Source organism: Diceros bicornis, chromosome 8, assembly GCF_020826845.1.
Source record: "Diceros bicornis minor isolate mBicDic1 chromosome 8, mDicBic1.mat.cur, whole genome shotgun sequence".
Taxonomy (NCBI): Eukaryota; Metazoa; Chordata; class Mammalia; order Perissodactyla; family Rhinocerotidae; genus Diceros; species Diceros bicornis.
The window spans coordinates 85,063,801-85,084,374 of NC_080747.1; the positions used below are offsets into that span (position 1 = coordinate 85,063,801).

General features: G+C 43.0%; 1 protein-coding gene across 1 annotated transcript in view; it reads right to left on the reverse strand.

Annotated features, from left to right (window-relative positions):
- Positions 1-844: 844 nt before the first annotated feature.
- MANBA (mannosidase beta) overlaps positions 845-20,574 on the reverse strand; it is a 128,543-nt gene continuing 108,813 nt past the window's right edge. Inside the window, exons 14-17 of the mRNA XM_058547586.1 lie at positions 13,230-13,374; positions 10,109-10,251; positions 8,987-9,244; positions 845-2,165 (exon numbers count right to left, since the gene is read on the reverse strand). Of these exons, the coding sequence (XP_058403569.1) occupies positions 1,941-2,165; positions 8,987-9,244; positions 10,109-10,251; positions 13,230-13,374 (771 nt within the window). The 3' untranslated portion in view covers positions 845-1,940. The remainder of the gene's footprint in view (positions 2,166-8,986; positions 9,245-10,108; positions 10,252-13,229; positions 13,375-20,574) is intronic.

The following is a 20,574-nucleotide window of genomic DNA, read 5'->3' on the forward strand; positions in this document are numbered from 1 at the left end:
CCTGGATTCGGATCCCATAAGTGTGGCTGGAAACCCTGCCGCCTCTGGGACAAGAGGGTCACCCCCCAGGAGGGTGCTTCCATTTACAGACCCCTCGCCAAGTGCCAGCACCGCACTGAGCCCTTTAGCTAAATTTTTTATTTATTCTTCAAAACAAACTTCCAAGGTGAGTGTAATTATTGCCATTTTACCACAGGAAAACGGAACACAGAAGTTAAATGACTTGGTTAAGGTTACAGAGGTGGTAGAGGCAGAACTGGATGTACACTCTGGCCCACCAACTTCAAGGCCCACCAACTTCAAAGGCCACCTCACGGGGCGCCCGGCACAGAAAACGCTCGTTTCATGCAGAGGAGTATCCTCCCTGTCCCTCAGCAACAGTTCCTTAAAACAGGATTTTCAACAGTGACTATTTGTCAAGTAAGAATCTTCTGAGGTACAGCCCTAAGGCCAGTCCTCCATAGGCTCTTATATATACACTGAGGTGACACAACACGCAAACGAGGAAACTCAGATACCCAAGGACAGGCCAGGACTGCCTGCATCAATTTTCTTTTTAGTCGCTGGACCATGGCCTAAAACTTCTCAGTTTAAAACCAAAACTATTATCTAATTAGTCTTAATTTTAAAGCCAAATTCTCATTGCTGGTCCATTCCATAACCAATTACATAATTCTTCCCAGAGAAAACCCTTCAAATATCTTAGTCTAGAGTCTTCAAACTCTCCCAGTTTATACCAGGTAGAATAAAAACTTGGCCAGAGCTAAATGGAAATTAATGCCCCGCACTGTACTGGGCACAACTGAATGTTTATGGAATGATTAAATAAGCCACAGATCAAATAGCAAGTTGTCAATGCAATTTATGTAACTTTTAAATTTTGATATAATTTCAAACTTACAGAAATGTTGCAAAAACAGTACAAAAACATTCTTACATACCTTTACCCAAACTGGCTACTTATTAACATTTTGCCCCATTTGCTTTATTATCAATATAATTTTACAGACATGATAATGCATAATAAAACAATTTTATAGCAATTTATAATTAATCAATATAAATAAAATGATTTAAACCCAAGCTAAAGGGAACACCACTCTGCTGCCAAGATCAAGTCTAGATCTAACTCACAGGCTTTGAATTGGAAGGCTCACTGGATTTAGCCAAATCTGAAGCCCAAACATCATGATAGGCGACAACCTACGTCAGGACACCCAAATCTTCCAAGGTGACCACAGTGACATCCATTTCAACGTGAGCTTATTTTTCTAAGGAGAATCACTCTAATGGCCTTTGAAAAAGAAATTGTTATTGTTAAAACAATATTTTGTAACAAAATCCACAAATGAAAAAAGAATCCTACCCCAAAAGTAATCAATGTCAACAATCAACCCTCCAAACTTTCCAGCAACAATAACCAATATGGCCAATGCTCATAAATCTCTTTCTCCTGTGACATTTGAACTCCCATTTCCTCCAGAAATAATAACAGAGCAGTTTTCTTTTGATTATCTGGTATTTCTCAAAGCTAACTATAACAGGCTTACAGGACCTCACAACCTTCCACATCTGGTTCCACAGACACTGCAATGGCCACATTCCTGGGACTCCCTGAGAGGCTATCTGTGTGGACTTCCTTCTCTGGGTAGGGAGAGGCAGTGGGCTGTAACTGGTTCACGTGGTGCTAACGCTGTGAGGGGAGGGCTGCAGACACAGTCCTGGCACAGACCGGAGAACACCGAGGCACAGCCTTGCTGGGGAACAGCCTGCCTTGAAGGAACACACCGCACACTCTTCACGGAGAGACGAATCAGACACGCAGCAGCAAGCACGTCTGTTTCCGGCTTCTTCAACTTGTCCTTGGCTGCCTTCAGCCCCAACGGGTTCCTTAGAAATGCTTTATTCCGGTGTCCACTGGAAGAACAACCTGGGTTCCCTCAGTAAATATCGGTCAGGGAAGTCACCTGCAAAGACTGCTCCAATTCCCTCTTGCTGGTGGGTTTCCAAGGGTGAAATACTACAGCCCGCGTCTTCTCGGTCATGAGGAAGCCATTGTCACTGAATCTCCCCGGGATGCTCCCCACATCCAGCCAAACAAAGGGGGCAACAGCTGAGGTTTCTAGATCAAAAACAAACGTGCCGCCGTGCCGCGAGACGACGGCCTGAAAGAAAAAGACAAATGAAGCGAAGGATGAGAGCAGAGCTCTCCGGTCCATACACAGCACCTGCCAGAACATTTACGTGGGCCTGACAAGGAGTGTATTTCCTACAACTTTGGTTCTACAACTGCTAATGTCATATACTCCATGCACTGTGTCAGATATTGAAAAATACACGAAAATTTATTTAAGGCTGTGGAAAATTACCAAACTATAATCTCAAACCAAGTGTAGAAATATGCAGTCTCCAATTATTAAGGGGATTATTTCACAAAAAGCTCAAAGCTTTATATCTTTTACAGTTTTTCTTAGGGAATCATCAAGAGAGGAACATGTCTGCGTGAAGGCTGGGCAGTTTCGGTGATGTTTTCAGGACACACCTGGAGCTGGCTGCCGAGCACCAGCGTGCAGCTCCCCTTCCAGTCTTCTGAAAAGATCCAGCAATCTAGACAGCAGCCTGCAGGGGTTACAAAAGCTCTGCCGTGACAGCCCTCTCGCTTATTGCACAGGACCATCAAGTCGCATTACCAGCACTTTTAACACGCCTGAATCCCACGCAGTATCAGCAAAGGAGAACACAGTTTCCAGTCTCGTCTTTAATGAGCCGAGAAGCACACCCTGCAGTGAGGCCGGTGTGCAGAGGGGGCGTGAGCCTGTCTCAGTGTGAGTGTGCAGTGGAGTGTGACCTGATACTTAAAGCTGTGCATCTGTGAGGAAACAGGACTCCTCGACATGCATACAAGCCACACCGAAGGTCTGACGTTATGTGACATAAAGAATGTCAAAGGGCAATTTTTACTATATGTAACTTTAGCCTTACACGGCATGTAGGGTTCTGAGATATAAACAAGAAAACCTACTTCGCTAGAAGCAGAAAAGAAACTTAATAAAGTGCATTAGGTAACTCTCAGAGGGTCAAAGATTCAGGCTTGAAGGTGGATGTCAAAGTTCCAAATCATGCCGCCCAGTTGTTCTGGTGAAGACCCTAAAGCAGTCACCCAGCTGGCCTGCAAGGCTGCCAGGGAGGCCCTAGCTACTGCTGCGCCAAGGCCAGAAGGGAAACTGGCACCTGCTCCCTCTTGCTGTCTTCTTCCGACTGGAAGTCCCGTCTCTGTATATCTGACTGCAGAGCCCAGGGCTCAAGCTGGCACCCTGGCTTCAGGGAGACTGGAACACAGTTCCCAGCGTCACCCTCAGAGAGGAACCCAAGCACCTGGCCTAGGTTAAGCCAGCAATAGATGTCAACTATTATTATCATCATCATATCCCTCTAGGAAGGGCAAGTCTCACTGAAATCCAAATAAGGTGGGACAAAGAAGGAAGTCCTACTTTTCTCCCACACTCAATCATCCCAAGGTAATGAAGGCCTAGCTAAGGAAAGAGAAAGAAACTGTTCAAAATCCTAAGTCTAGAGACCACAAGCTTGTCCGCTATGTAGTTTTTTTTTTTTTCCTGGAAAGAAGCTATGAAAATGTATGTCATTTCCTTCATGTCTGTTCTATACCAGTTGTTACAGATAACTTAGATTTCATTATGTGTATATTCTATTATTAATTGGGAAAGAAGACACATTTTCAATTCAAGGATTAAGAGGTTTTATATGAGTATTTCTAAAGCAAATGTAAAAAATTCTCACTTAAGCCTTCTCAATGAAGTGTAAAACAAATTTAAAATTCACTAAAAATAGAGAAAACTTTCTAGAAAAATATTTTCAATCACTATGTGAAGGAGGAGAAGGAAGGAAAGGTTTTCTACCAGCTAGACAGATCCCAACTTCTCCAGCTGCACAATTTTTATAACAACACATCCTGATCACGCCATTTTTCTCTTGGCAATTATAAAGAGACGTAGTGAGTAAGCTACTTTGAAGCAAAAAAGCAAAGAGAGTAGAAGGAAAATTATAAAAATTAATAGCCTCTATAATCACCAGGACAAAAAACAAGAAATGTTGGAGAGGATGTGGAGAAAAGGGAACCCTCATGCACTGCTGGTGGGAATGCAAACTGGTGCAGCCACTATGGAAAACAGTATAGAGGTTTCTCAAAAACTTAAAAATTGAAATACCATATGACCGAGCTATTCTGCTTCTAGGTATTTATCCAAAGAACTTGAAATCAACAATTCAAAGAGACATGCAACCCTATATTCATTGCAGCGTTATTCACAATAGCCAAGATGTGGAAACAACGCAAGTGCCCACTGACTGATGAGTGGATAAAGAAGATGTGGCGTACAGATGCCACTGGAGTTCTCCCTGAGGCCTGCTAGCCCAGGGTCTGCCCCACTCGCTAGAGCACCGATTTAATCCAGCTCAGCCAGGGCAGGCAGCCCACCCTAGAGACTGGCCCCATCCAACAACAAGCCCTCAGGCAACTTGTGGGCCTGCATAGATTGGTGACTGGATTCTCTGCAGCCTGGCAACTGAGCCCACTTCAGTGGGGCAGGGCGTGCACAAGGAGCGGGTGGAGAGTGTGGGGCGGTGGTGGAGTGTGTGGGGCTCCTGCCATGGAGAGACTGGATCTGCTTCGGGAGGTCGGGGCACGCACACGGGGCAGGACTGTGTTGACTGTGTGTGTGGACCTGTGGACCCGCCCACAGGTCCACACACTGTCAGCTGCAGAAGACTTGTGCTTCTCAAAGACCCACACAGTGGGTTTGCCCCACCTTCCAAAGCCTGAAACAATTGGTTGCTCCCGTGCCTGAGGCCAGCCCCACCCAGCTGCAATCCTCAGAGAGCTGACAAGAGACCTAAAGGCTGGAGGCTTACAGCAATTGTAAGGCCCTGAGCCTAACAACCTGCCACGCTGGGGGCCTACTCACTTAAAAGAAATACTGCAACACAAATGTGGTATTAGAGCCTTCAGCCAACTGTGCTGGGGCTCCCCACACCTGATAAAGAGACTGAAGGGCCCACAACAACTACAAGCAGCTGAGTATTACAACAGCTGGCCAGGAGCATAACTCGGCCCCCCTGGGCGCCTACAGGGAGAGCAAACAGGCCACAACAGAAGGACACACGTAGCCCACATAGGGGTCACCCCTGGAACATTGAGAACTGAGGGAAGCACATGGCAGGCCTCCTAAGCCATCACTTACATAAGGTCACCTATCTAAGAGCAGGAGACGTAGCTGACCTACCTAATACATAGACACAAGCACAGGGAAAGAGGCAAAATGAGGAGGCAAAGGAATACATTCCAAGTAAGGGAACAGGACAAAACCCCAGAAAAGGAACTAAGTGAAACAGAAATGAGCAACCTACCTGACAGAGAGCTCAAACAAAGAGTGTTAAGGATGCTCACTGATCTGGGGAGAAGAATAGATGAACTCAGTGAGAATGTCAACAAAGAAATGGAAGATATAAAAAAGAACCAATCAGAAATGAAGAATACAATACTGGAAATGAAAAATTCACTAGAGGGACTCAAAAGCAGAGTAGAGGATACAGAAGAACGGATCTGTGAGCTGGACGAAAGACTAGAAGAAATTACCCAAGGTGAACAGGTAAAAGAGAAAAGAATTAAAAAGAGTGAGGACAGTCGAAGGGACCTCTGGGACAACATCAAGCGCACTAACATCCGTGTTATAGGTGTCCCGGAATGAGAAAAGTGAGACAAAGGGGCAGAGAATCTATTTCAAGAAATAATAGATGAAAACTTCCCTAACCTAAGGAAGGAAACAGACATCCAGGTACAGGAAGCACAGAGAGCCCCAAACAAGATAAACCCAAAGAGGTCCACACCAAGACACATCATAATCAAAATGTCCAGAATTAAAGATAAAGAGAGAATCCTAAAAGCCACAAGAGAAAGTCAAGTTACATACAAAGTGAAACTGTCACTATTTGCAGATGACATGATTTTATATATAGAAAACCCTAAAGAATCCCCCAGAAAACTTTTAGAAGTAATAAACGAATATGGTAAAGTTGCAGGATACAAAATCAGCATAAAAAAATCAGTTGCATTTCTATACACTAACAACGAAGTAGCAGAAAGAGAAATTAAGAATACCATCCCATTTACAATTGCAACAAAAAGAATAAAATACCTAGGAATAAACTTAACCAAAGAGGTGAAAGATCTATACACCAAAAACTATAAAACATTGCTGAAAGAAACTGAAGAAGACACAAAGAAATGGAAAGATATTCCGTGCTCTTGGATTGGAAGAATTAACATAGTTAAGATGTCCATACTTCCTAAAGCAATCTATAGATTCAATGCAATCCCTATCAAAGTTCCAACAACATTTTTCACAGAAATAGAACAAAGAATCCTAAAATTTATATGGAACAACAAAAGACCCCGAATAGCCAAAGCAATCCTGAGAAAAAAGAACAAAGCTGGAGTTATCACACTCCCTGATTTCAAAATATACTACAAAGCTATAGTAACCAAAACAGCATGGTACTGGCACAAAAACAGACACACAGATCAATGGAATAGAATCGAAAGCCCAGAAATAAACCCACACATCTATGGACAGCTAATCTTTGACAAAGGAGCCAAGAACATACAATGGGGAAAAGAAAGTCTCTTCAACAAATGGTGTTGGGAAAACTGGATAGCCACATGCAAAAAAATGAAAGTAGACCCTTACCTCACACCATACACAAAAATTAACTCCAAATGGACTAAAGACTTGAATGTAAGACCTGAAACTATGAAACTTCTAGAAGAAAACATAGGCAGTACGCTCTTTGACACAGGTCTTAGCAACATATTTTCAAGCACCGTGTCTGACTGGGCAAGAGAAACAATAGAAAAAATAAACAAATGGGACTACATCAAACTAAAAAGCTTCTGCACAGCAAAGGAAACCATCAACAAAACGAAAAGACAACCTAACAATTGGGAGAAGATATTTGCAAACCATACATCTGATAAGGGCTTAATCTCCAAAATATATAAAGAACTCATGCATCTCAACAACAAAAAAACTACCAACCCAATTAAAAAATGGGCAAAAGACCTGAACAGACATTTCTCCAAAGAAGATATACAGATGGCCAACAGAGACATGAAAAAGATGTTCAAAATCATTAACTATCAGGGAAATGCAAATCAAAACTACAATGAGATATCACCTCACGCCCGTCAGAATGGCTATAATTAACAAGACAGGAAACAACATGTGTTGGAGAGGATGTGGAGAGAAGGGAACTCTCATACACTGCTGGTGGGAGTGCAAACTGGTGCAGCCACTATGGAAAACAGTATGGACATTCCTCAAAAAATCAAGGATAGAACTACCATACCATCCAGCTATTCCACTGCTGGGTATTTATCCAAAGAACTTGAAAACACCAGTGCGTAAAGATACACGCACCCCTGTGTTCATTGCAGCGTTATTCACAATAGCCAAGACTTGGAAGCAACCTAAGTGCCCATCAAGGGACGAATGGATAAAGAAGATGTGGTGTATATACACAATGGAATACTACTCAGCCATAAAAAACGATGAAATCCAGCCATTTGTGACAACATGGATGGACATTGAGGGTATTATGCAAAGTGAAATAAGTCAGAGGGAGAAGGTCAAATACCGTATGATTTCCTTCATTAAGTAGTAGATAATAACAACAATAAACAAAGACATGAGACAGAGATTGGATTGGTGGTTACCAGAGGAGAAGGGGGGAGGGAGGAGGACAAAAGGGATAATTCGGCACATTTGTCTGGTGATGGGTTGTAATTAGCATTTGGGTGGTGAACATGATGTAATCCATGCAGAAATAGAAGTATGATGATGTACACCTGAAATTTATACAATGTCATAAACCAAAGTTACTGCAATAAACAAAAAATTTAAAAAAAAAAAAAGAAGATGATGTGGTATATATACACAATGGAATACTACTCAGCCACAACAAGACAAAATCGTCCGATTTGCAACAACATGGATGGAACTTGAGGGTATGATGTTAAGTGAGATAAGTCAGACAGAGAAAGACAAACACCATATGATTTCACTTATATGTGGAAGATAAACACATGGACAAAGAGAGTTTGGTGGTTACCAGGGGGAAAGGGGGTTGAGGAGTGGGCATGAGGGGTAAAAGGCTCATATATATGGTGACTAACAAATAATAATGTACTACCGAAATTTCACAATGTTATAAACTATTATGACACCAAAAAAAAAAATTAATAGCCTCTACTTAAAAACTCAAAATTAGAGTGCTTCCACTGGGCTCTGATGTTCCCTGGCTATAGGACCTTGAGCACGTTACTCAACCTCTCACAGATGTCTTTCTCACTTGTCAACAAGGAGGATCATACTCCAGGTTGTTGCAGTAAAGCCCCTAGGATGGAGCCTGGCACCCAGCGGTGGAGCCATGAGTGGTGATGGCGCCACTACCTCTCCCTGCACTGCACTGGCCACACTAGGGAGAGCAGGTAGGACAGCAGAGTGTCAGGAACAGAAAACTTTGACAAATACTAAATTAGAAATAAAAATCAGGGGCTGGCCCCATGGCCTAGTAGTTAAGTTTAGCATACTCCACTTCAACAGCCCAGGTTCGGATCCTGGGCATGGACCTACACCACTTGTTGGCAGCCATGCTGTGGCAGTGACCCACATACAAAATAGAGGAAGACTGGCACAGATGTTAGCTCAGGGCGAGTCTTCCTCAGCAAAAAAAGAAAGACAGAAAGAAAAATCATTTGGTCTTTTCATTCAGTGGGAAGGGGTCAATGTTCCCCAGGTCCCACGTAAACTCACTACCAAGGGGAAATTTTGCAAAAAGCAGGACGCAATGTGCTTGCCCCAGAAGCAGGACAGCTCCACAGGCCACAGGCTCCCAGACCACTAGTGCTTACAGTGATGTTTGCCTTCTGGAGCCCCACAGCCTCCTTCAGCGAGGACAGGAAGTGGTAGTTGGTGGGGCTCAAGAGTCGGCCGGCAGCTGACAGGTGAAAGGAAACCACACAGCTCTGCCGGGTACACCTCCCACATCTCTCCAGCAGCTTGGGCACTGGCTCCCTGTAGAGGAGAACAGCCTCGCCCACTTTCATCACAAGATGCTTGGTGTCACGCGAGCACAGAGGCTCCAGGGAACTCCACGCGTGCACTCTCACCTGGGGAGACAGGGCAGAACAAAGCATTCTCGGTGACTGTACTTTTTGAGAATAACGGTAGCAATAAGAGATGGAGGTCAGGATCACAGAACTGGTTTAGAGATGGCAAAACCTGGGTTTAACCCAGCCCCACTAAGCACCAGTGATGTAACTGAGCATGTTACTCCATGTTGCAAAGCCTCGCTTTCTTCACACGTGAAATGAGAATATTAACAGCACTCACTTTACATGCTGTCATAAGAATTAAATAACATGATGCGAGGAAGGCACAGTGCCAGGTGTGCTGTAATTATTCCGAAAACACGGCCTATTTTCAGTGTCCTCCACATTGCCACCACCCAAGACTTCTTTGAGTTTCTACCCTCTCTTTTTACCTGGCTTTGTTTTAAATACAAGTTTATTTTTCCACACACCCATTCTGAATAACTTTACTGATTTCCACTTTAAATTATCATTTTTAATAATTTCTTTTTATAAAGTTAGGCTACTTCCAACTTCTCAAGATCATAAATAACTTGACATTTAAGTGGCACTTTATTATTTGCTTTCATCTGATTATTTTATTCACTACTCATTGAAATCTTCTAAGAAGATAGGATGATGATAGACGACATCATTCCACAGATGAGGAAAGTGAATCACTGAGACCTTAAGGCTTAAAGTCACAGAATAAATGGCAGTTTTACCCTGAATGTATATATTCTGACTCCAAGGACAGCCTATTTTCCTATACAGATGCTAGAAACATTTTGATACAAATAAATTTCTCTTTTCTTTTTCCCAAAAGAAATAGAACCAAATAACTAAAGAAATAATCTAAAATTCTCCCTCTATCTTAGAGAGAAAAAAATCTAAGCAACTTACAGTGAGCGTCACCTTACAGTCCGAGTGAAGGTCTGACACACCGTAGATGAAAAACACGTCTTGATTCTCAAAGCCCACCGGCAACAACGGAGCGAAGAAATGCCGAGCAAAGTAATGAAGCATTTTCCACTTTCCTCCATACTCTAAAAATAGTCAGGAAAGTTAGGAGACAGGTAGGGTCAAGTAGTCAGAGTAATGTCCACATGGCCCAGCTGTATGTGACTTGTCATGACTCTAGGGGCTGAGTGTAGGAGGGTCAGCAGTGGCGGGAACCCACAACTGTTGAGGGCCAAGAGCATTTTGGACATTCTCTCCTGTCATCCTCACAACATCCGGGGGAGGTAAGCATTAACATCCCACTTTACAAAGGAGGAAACAGAGGCTCAAGCAGTTAAGTCGAGCAGGCCACAGGCAGTATTTGGAGCCCAGACCTGCCTCCCAGCTAGCACTCATATGCAATTCTGCTTCCAGGAGCTCGAGGCACCAGCGTTCCTTTTTACTACGTACACATAAAAAAAGAAATCAGTAGCATTGGCAGTGAACACCTGTTACAAATATTCATTTATAAGAGTTATTTAGAACTCAAAGTCTCCTTTTCCATAGGCACAAAATCCTCTGAGCGAAACAAAACCACCACTATTACAAATATAGCTGGCAAGTGCAGACCGGAGGAGAACGGCCAAACCAGTAACAATTCAGGAGAGTTCCTCAATACAATTAGAAGTGTTGAGAACCTGTAGAATTCTATGCCCTGCTGGCATGTCTAGTATGCTAAACCCACAAACTAAAAAATATTTCAACATGCCTCTGTTTCAGAAAGAAGATCCTTCCCCACAAAGCACTGCATTACTGAACAACTTCTGAGAGAGAGAGCACACACTAGCTTCAGAATTCGCAGTGCGAGCTGTTGAGATGGACGAATGTGGTTTTGAAGTTCAGGTAGAACTAATTACTATAGGTTTTGCAAAATTTCAACTCTCAGCACTTCAATCCCAACTCTTAGTATTTCCCCCTAAAAACAACAAGGATGGGGAGAAGGGTGAAGAGACCTTTCTTCTTACATCTATAAAATGAAGTAGAACTTACATTTGGAAAGTTTTCTCATAAATGGAAGATGGCTCAGACCTGAGGTAAGTCACCCACACACTCTCATGTGTCATATCCACTACCAGGAAAAGACTTCAAATGTGTGGACCCAGAGAGCAAGGCCATAAACAGGCACTGAACTCAGGAGAACAGGGATCGAAGCAGAAGGCCTCACTGACACACACTCTAGCCACTAATCAGTGACAAGGCCTGGATACCAACACAGTCCTCTGCATAGCCGGCTAAAAATGCTACGTGATTTCCGGCTTTGCCACTAGCTCTGTCACTGTCCAAGTTTATAAGCCAAGCAAAATGCCCAGGTGGATTTTTGTAATTGTAAAATTATAACTATAAATAAGACTAATTTTTAAAAAAAGAAATATATAAGAATTGGGGCCGGCCCATTAGCGTAGCGGTTAAGTTTGTGTGTTCCACTTCGGCAGCCCAGGGTTCACCGGTTCAGATCCCGGGCGCGGACCTACTCACCGCTCATCAAGCCATGCTGAGGTGGTGTCCCGCATAGAAGGGCTACAACTCTACAACTATGGCATACAACTATGTACTAGGGCTTTGGGGAGAAAAAAGAAAAAAGAGAGGAAGATTGGCAACAGATGTTAGGGGAGGGCCAGTCTTCCTCAAAAAAAAAAAAAAGGAAAGAAAGAAATATAGAAGACTCTATAGATTCTAAGTAGCTGCTGCTCCCTGGAAGGTATCACCATTTCAGATGATGACAAGAGGGGATGCATACCTTCCCCCGCCTACCTGCACACACCGTAAGCACCGGACTGACTGAGCTGATCAAGCAGAATTCAACAGAGCCCGTGAGGCTGCCCAGAGAAGGAGCAGATACAGCATAACTTGTCACAGTTTCTCCCTGGCACCATTTTGTCTAATAGGTGCAAGGAGACTGTGACCTCTCTATGGAGGCATTGTCCTGCTACAGTTCAGAAAACAGCAAATTCTTGCTCTGCTATCACACTCTTGTGCTGGGGTTTACCCATCCTTTCTGAAGAACTCATTCAAATGATCCACATGTGGTCATTTAAGGGGAGAGTTACAGAAAGCAGGCTCTCCCATTTCTTGAACCAAACTCAGAAGTCCACACCTCATCCAAAGACAGAAAGCAGGGTCAGGGGCCGAGCGTCTGTGAGGAGCAATTCTCCGTCCAGTTTTCAGCGTCCCAGAAAGGCTCCTCCCACAGTCTGCCCTGGTCCTCATCCATATCCTCTTATCCAGCTGGTGCAGATCAAGAGTTTGCTCAGAGACACTTGATGAAAACTCCAGTTCTCCGCAAGAGGCCATCTGGCACTAAGCACAGTGCAGGGCTGACGCCTCAGGACTTGCATTCACAGCCAGTTTAAGAGCCTCACCCAGCAAAACGGCATTTTTACTTTATGGCCTTGCCTCATTTTTGACCCAAAACTTTTGCTTATATTGTTAACTGAACTTTGCTTTAAACCACCTCTAGTGAAGGCCAAAGATTCATTATTACTCCTTAATTTTTTTTAATGTACCAAAATAGATAGAATAATTCAAACTGCAAGTACCATGCCAGTCATCTCACCTGTGGCTAGCTGAACTGGTTCAACTGGTAACCCTTCTTATCTGGATTTCCGACTCCCCCTCTCCCTGCCATCAAATAAAGATGATCTTATGGACTTGAAGGGGAGTCAGAGAAAGGGACATTTTAATACTTAGCTGGGCCAACCTTCCACTTGGTTGAATTCTCCTAAACAGAAGAAGAGACGCTTAAGTAAATGCTCCTTTTGCCCTGGAAACTACTTTTAAATAAATTCAAAATTCTAAGCAATAATTATAAGACACGTGGCTGAGACCATCACGCCTGAACCTACCCTTCATTAGCCTGCTTTTGTGACTTTGCACAGCCCAGAACTCAGAATGAGGCTGCCTCTGAAGCTCCTGGAAAGACTCTGATGGTGGGTGGGACAGCCGCCAGTTCTGCTTGGGCTCATCTAGCCTGGGGGGCTCTGTGCTTCTCAGTGCTTCTCCTCACAGTAAGTGCTGAAACGCTTACCTAGAGAAGCCCAGGAAGGAGCCTGCCAGATGTCATTCAACTGCCAGTAAAGCGCCCCCATGGTGTGCCCTTCTCCAGTCACTATCTCGCTGCGACTGCGACGGTAGAATTCAGTTTCTGTTTTGACACACTGCGCCTGCACCACCTGATTCAGGGAAAATATGAAAACACACGTATTATTGTTTGAGGTAGGCTATCCAGATTTGAGAAGAACATAGGCCTGAGTATTTTTTAAAGCAAATTGGATAAATTATGGTATTGTATTAGCTCTATATATGCCATTATTATACTAGACCTAGAACTGGCCCCTTGGCCTGAGAGAAGCTGTTGTCTTTAATAGCTGACTTATTTGGGAGGCTCGAGGTTGATTTATTATAACAACGGGGGATCAAGGAAACAGGATGGTGTAAAGGTTCTTTGCTAAGACGTGTAGGCAACGCTGGAAAACAAAGACTATTCCTCCAAAGCAAACACTCCACGGAGCCAGACACAGGTTGTCTGCAGTGATACCAACACATTCATAGCTATTTAAAAAGAAGTTTTATTAGAAAAAAATTCTATAGGAAAAATAACTTTATTATGAGTCTGATATTGTCTAATCCCTAACCTCTTTTTTCTAGTCAAGCAATTGTTTTTATATCACAACTTTTGATAATGTAAAATTTCTTATGAATGCAATTTTTTCACTGCAGCAGAATGGATGGTCAGTTGCAGCAATGAGACAAGTGAATTTGCTCTTGCTGAAGAGGCACTAAGGAACTTCAGGCAGATGCTTCTTCACCGTCATCACCATTGACAAGTCAGTCTCTTCTGTGGCTGCTGCTACTGACACTGTGGGCATCACATGCTCTTAGCTTGGAGCTGCCATTAGGAGGGGCTCAGGAACGGGTCACCAAGGAGAACCCAGAGAGACGGCCAGAGCTGCAAGGATTCCTGTCAGAGAAAAGGATGGCCTTAGAGTAGGGCCTGGATTTTCAGAGGAAGAAAAAGAAGGATGCATATATGGCCACTAGAAGACTAAGCCCAGACGCCTTCCTAGAAAGCTGAAAAGGCTCAGTTAAAAGTAGAACCTTTAGGAAGAGGTAGGTTGGCTAGTGAGGAAGTCATAGATGAAGTTACGGCTCACATGAGGCAGAGCCATAAAATTCCAGAAGGGTGAAGCAAGAAAAATTCATGTTCATTCAGTAAGTATTTAATAAGCATCTAGAGTATGTGTTACCTGCTGGAAATGGTAAGCCCCTCTCCCAGGAAAAAAGATACAGCCCACCATCATGGAGCTTATTGGCTGTGTAGAAGACAGGCCTTATGAAAGAATCACAGAAATACATGTAAACTTTACACAGTAATAAGTGCTAAGAAGGAGAGATGTGCAATGTTAGGAGCTTAGATAGCAGGGAAAATGGGTCTAGCCATGGGGTGAGGATTGGCCTCAAAGAAGAGGAAAAACAAAAAGGGAGAGAGCAGAACCTCACAGTAGAGAGGACAGTGTGTGGCAAGAGGAGAATGCACGAGTGAACAACTGAAGGAAGGCTGAGGTGGCCTGAGCACAGACAGCTGGGAGCAATGGAGGAGAGGCTGACGAGACGCAGGGCCCAGACCTGGGAAGGTTTTGGTGTGCATCGTAAAGGCAGATGGAAATCACCGAGAGCTTGTAAGGTAAAGGGTGAAGTGATCAGCTTTGCATTTCCAAAAGACAACTCTGACTACTGAAAGGAAAATGGATTGCAGAGTGGATTTAGGAGACCATTTAGAAAACTATTAAAATCTTCCAGGCAAGAGATGGTAGCTGTGAGCAGATAAAGAATGCCCTCCTAGTCAGGAAGCAGGCCACTGGGACCACAGCCACGATAGCAGGCAAATACACTCTACAGAAGGTAAGAATCTCACATCCAGTGCGGCACTGGTGCCAACTCACAATGACCACAGGACACAACCTGAATATATTAGTCTAACATAAGTCAGAGGGAATGAAATAGAAAAATAAACCTGAGAACTTTGATCTATGTCAGTCAAGCTAATATGCAATTAGACTCAGGATCTCTAACCAGCTTCCTGGTAAAAACACCAGTCTTGTCTGAACTAAATGAAAAAAGAAAGAGAAGTATCTACTTCTAGGCCTGGATAGACAGGCACAGAGAAATTAAGTCCCTTGCATAGCATTCACATGCCTGTTGAGTCACTGTACAAAATCAGTGTTGTGGAGCAACTTCTAGAAAGTCCAGCGAAGATGAAGTGAAATCCCAGGAGAAAGAGATCCGAGGGCAGCACCAATTATCAATCCATTCCCACTAGAGATTTTTACCTCACATCAGTGTGGAAAGTAACTTTTATGTTTCTTTAAAAGATCTGATAACAGCTGAACTGATTTAAACCATCTCGAGCCTCCAAATAACACCCCACCCACCAAGCTAACACTGCCCATGGCACACGATCGGACCACCACATGCCCGGCGCCCACGGCACACACACCCCGGCCCCGACGACAAGGAGTCTCTGCTCCCATCCCGAGATTCCTGAAAAATCAGCCATGGCTTTACGGACATGTGTGGAGGGATCACGAGACGAAAAGCTGAGGAGGCTTCATCACCCCAATGGGTAATGACAGGCGGAGAGGGATTCCAGTTACCAGACATTCCAGAAGCTGCTGGCCCGGGCGGAGCACAGGCTTCGAACAGCAACAACCATGGACACTACACTTTGGGTGCCAGCCCACAATTCTGGGACTCCCAGGATCTGAAGTGTCCACAAAGTCGGGGCCATTCCTGATATACTGAAGAAGCCCGAGAACCTGCAACATTCTGATATTACCCCCAAGGACCTGGGTCAGTGTCAAGGCAGGAGTGGTACAGGAGGGTGTCACTCAAGAAGACTTGGGACTGCAGTCATTTTCCGTGGATCTAGATTTATAAAGTAGAGTGAACAGGGAAAAGTAAAACCAATTCTGAAGTGGGAACAAAATATTGGTGTATACCAGAGTAGGAAATTAAGTCATCTCTTTCAGGCAAAGATGAAAACCTCTAGGACAAAGCCCTAACCTACTGAAATAGTCATGCTCGTGATTAGTTGGATCTAATCCAAAGGACAACTAGATATTTTACTGATGGCCTTGGTAGTGGTGATCTGCAGTTTCTTTTTCTTCATGGTGAATTTAAGCTTCTTTTCAGGGACAAAGAAATCTGGTGAGTGTCAAATTATTTACATCCCTCTAAATTCTTTTCTAATCCTTTATTAACATATACTGTAACTCACATACATTTATAATTTTGTATTCTACTGTCACTGAATTTTCACATACAGTCATGCATTGCTTAATGACAAGGATACATTCTGAGAAATGCGTCGTCAGGTAATTTCGTCGTGTGCAAACATCACAGAGGGTACTTACACAAACCTAGACAGTATAGCCTCCTACACACCTAGGCTGTACGGTACAGCCTATTGCTCCTGCTACAAACCTGTACACCATGTTCCTGTACTGAATACTGTGGGCAATTGTAACACAATGGCAAGTATTTGTGTATCTAAACATAGAAAAGGTACAGTAAAAATATGGTATAAAAAATAAAAAATGGCACACCTGTACAGGGCACGTACCATGAATGGAGATTGCAGGACTGAAAGCTGTCGTGGGTGAGTGGTGAGTGAATGTGAAGGCCTAGGACATCATGGACACCACTGTAGACTTTATAAACACTGTACACTCAGGCTACACTAAATTTATATAAACATATTTTTCTTACTTCAATAATAAATTACCTTAGCTTACTGTAACTTTTTTACTTTATGAACTTTTTAATTTTTTTAACTTTTTGGCTCAATTTAAAACACAAACACATTGTAAAGCTGTACAAAAATATTTTCCTTCTCTATATCCCTATTCTATGAGCTTTTTTCTATTAAAAAAATTTTTTTTGTTTACTTTTTAAACTTTTTTGTTAAAAATTAAGACACATGGGCCAGCCCTGGAGACCGAGTTGTTAAGTTTGGTGCACTCCACTTCGGCCACCTGGGTTGAGATCCCAGGCGCGGACCTACACCACTCGTCTGTTAGTGGCCATGCTGTGGCAGCAGCTCACATAAAAGAAAAAAAGAGTAAGACTGGCAGTGGATGTTAGGTCAGGGTGAATCTTCCTCAGCAAAAAAAAAAAAAAAAAAAAAAACCCACCAAAAAAAAAATAAGACATAAACACACACATCAGCCTAGGCCTACATAGGTCAGGATCACCAATATCGCTGTCTTCTGCCTCCACATCTTGTTCCACTGGAAGGTCTTCAGGGGCAATAACACACACGGAGCTGTCATCTCCTATGATGACAATGCCGTCTTCTGGAACACCTCCTGAAGGACCTGCCTGAGGCTCTTCTTCAGGAGCAGTCACTCTTTCAGAAATATGTCCATGGTGGTTTGCTTGGTTTGTTTCTTTTTTTCATCATAGGTTTGCTTGTAAGCAGATAATGCCCATGAACATTCCTCTCTGTTAATGAAAACCTTCCGTTTTGGGGTCTATGTTTTCAAATTTTTTAAAAAGCTTGTTGAGGTCTGCAAAAGCTTCTGCTAATCACTTCACTGTGAATTTTCTTGGGGGTTCTTCTTTTTCTTCTCCTGCAGATTCCTTTTCTCCTGCCTCTTCTTCAGCTATGCATTCTGTTCCAGTTCCAACAACTCCACGTTAGTCACTTCCTCAGGAACCACCTCCAGGAGCTCCTCAATGTCATCCTCATCCACACCCAGGTTAAAGTTGTTTGCCTTCTCAACCACAGCCTTGCTGATTTCTGCAACCTCCTCATTCTTGGCAAATCCTTGGAAGTCATGGATGAACCTCTTGAGCGTCTTCTTCCAGATGCCATTCATACACTCCTTGGTGACATCACCCCAAGCCGAAGCAAGGTTCTTGATGCAGTCATAGATGTTGTAATCCTTTCAGAATTGCATCAGTGTCTTCCTCAGTTGCAGCAATAGCCTAGGAAAATGTCCTTCTCAGGCAGTAGGCCTTAAAAGCTGCGATAAAGTCCTTGATCCTTAGGCTGGATCAAAGAGGTGGTGTTTGAAGGGAGAAACACCACTATGATATTGGGATAAAGATCACCAATAAAAGGAGGATTATCAACAATAAACAAAATCTCAAAAGGTATGTTATTCTCCAAATGGTACTTCTCCATTTCTCTGGCATAGCAATTCAGGAGGGCATCTTAGAAGAGGAGCTGGGTCATCCATGACCTCTCATTGCTCCTGTAGACACCGGCAGTGTGTGCTTACTGATATGCTTGAAGGCCCTGGGGTTCTCATTATGTCAGATCACAAAGGGTTCCAATTTGTACCCTGAGACACTGCCCCACAAGCAAGACTGTTATCCTGTCCTTAAAAGCTTTGAAACCTGGCACTGACTTGGCCTCTTTATGGATGAAAGTCCTTTCAGACATCTGTTTTCAGAATAGAGAGGTTTCACTGATACTGAATATTTGCTCTGGCAAGTAATTTTCCTCCACAATCAGCTTATCTAGAGTTTCCAAAAACTCTCCAGCTGCCTTGACATTAGCCCTTGCAGACTCGCTTTCACATTATGTAGTGAATAACGATTCTTGAATCGTTTAAACCACGCAGAGCTAGCAGTGAATTCAACATTGTAGTTGGGTCCAGCCTTTTCTTTCAACATCACAAACAAACTTTTTGCTTTGGCCGTGATCATCATGGTGCTGAGAGGTATACGCTTCTGTCTCTGATCTTCAATTCAGATCATTAGAAGTTTCTCCATGTCTAACATGGACCCTTCTCAAATTTTTGCTAGTCTCATTGTGTGCAGTGAAGCAGATCCTTTAACAACTTCCATCACTTTGTTCTTGTTCTTCAAGATCGTAGCTATGGTGGAATGGGACATGACCAACTGGCGAGCAATAACCATCACTGATTTTCCACCTTTGTAGTCCTTAATCACTTTTAATTTTGTTTCTTGTTGATGTTGAATGTCTTAAGTCAGGGTCTGTATGCTCCATTTTGCCACAATTCCCATAATCATACTCTCACCCACTTAAATTACCTGCCTGGCCCCTACAAACATTTGAGTTTTCTGTCACTAAACTATTTCAATTTTCAGAACTACCTGCAAGATATATTTATTTCTGTATATCTATTCTAACAATTTCCTTGCTGTAATTTATCTTCTCTGGTTTAACAGATAAATATTAATAATATAAACGATGGTGCCATGCCGCTGACGTGGGGCCAGGTTTACCCAGACCAGCGGTTTTGCCAGTCAGGGCGAATGAAGGACACCTTAGTTCATAAAAATGCAGAAGGCCACTGCCAACTGTCCTTCTTAAAGGACGTTGTACACTCCTAGTTCCCTGGAAAATCTCTGGAACTGCCTCTTTCCCTTTAAAAATTGTACCTATATTTATACACTCATGTATCCTTTCCTACAGAGGGCAATCTTTACATATAAGAAGGATAAATGCTTAGTCATTTCCTAGGTTAGTCAATCCCACTGTTAGCAGAGAAACTTTATTTTAGTTTCAAAAATATGCCTATTTTCAGCAGCTTGCTTGATTACACTTATGAAGCAGCCTCCTTAGAGAAACAGATGGTATGGGAAGAAGAAACTGGACCAGGACACCATGACCTAGGTTCCAGTGCCAGCTTTGCCACTGGGATGGAGGCTGCTGGCTGTCTACAAAACCCATCATCGCCATCCTCCAGAGAGACAGAGCTGTAGCTGGGCGACCTGCCCAGAATCACAGCCCTACCCTTGAAACCAGGAGAAGCCATACGACTAAGTTCTCCTGGCAGAAGGTGATCTATATACTTTATTTACTTAACACTACTCTGACAGCAAGAATCTTCCAATAAAGCCATTTTTTAAACTGAGATATAATTCACACCATACAATTCACTCTTTTAGAGTTTACAATTCATTGGGTTTTAGTATGGTCACAGATTGTGCAACTCTCACCACTACCCAATTCCAGAATATCTTCATCATCCCAAAAAGAAACACTGTACCAGTAAACAGTCACTCCTCATTCTCCCCTCTCCCCTGCTTCTGGAAACCACTAACCTCCTTTCTGTCTCTATGGGTTTGCCTATTCTGGACATTTCACATAAGTTGAATGATACAATATGTGGCCTTTGTGACTGGCTTCCTTCATTTAGCACAATGTTTTCAAGGTTCATCCATGTTGTAGCATGTATGGGTATTTCATTCCTTTTTATCGCTGAATAATATTTCATTGTATGAATTTGCCATATTTTGTTTATCCATTTGTCAGTTGATAAACATTTGGACTGTTTTAACTTTTTGGCTATTATGAAAAATGCTGCTATGAACATTTGTATACAAGTTTTTGTGTG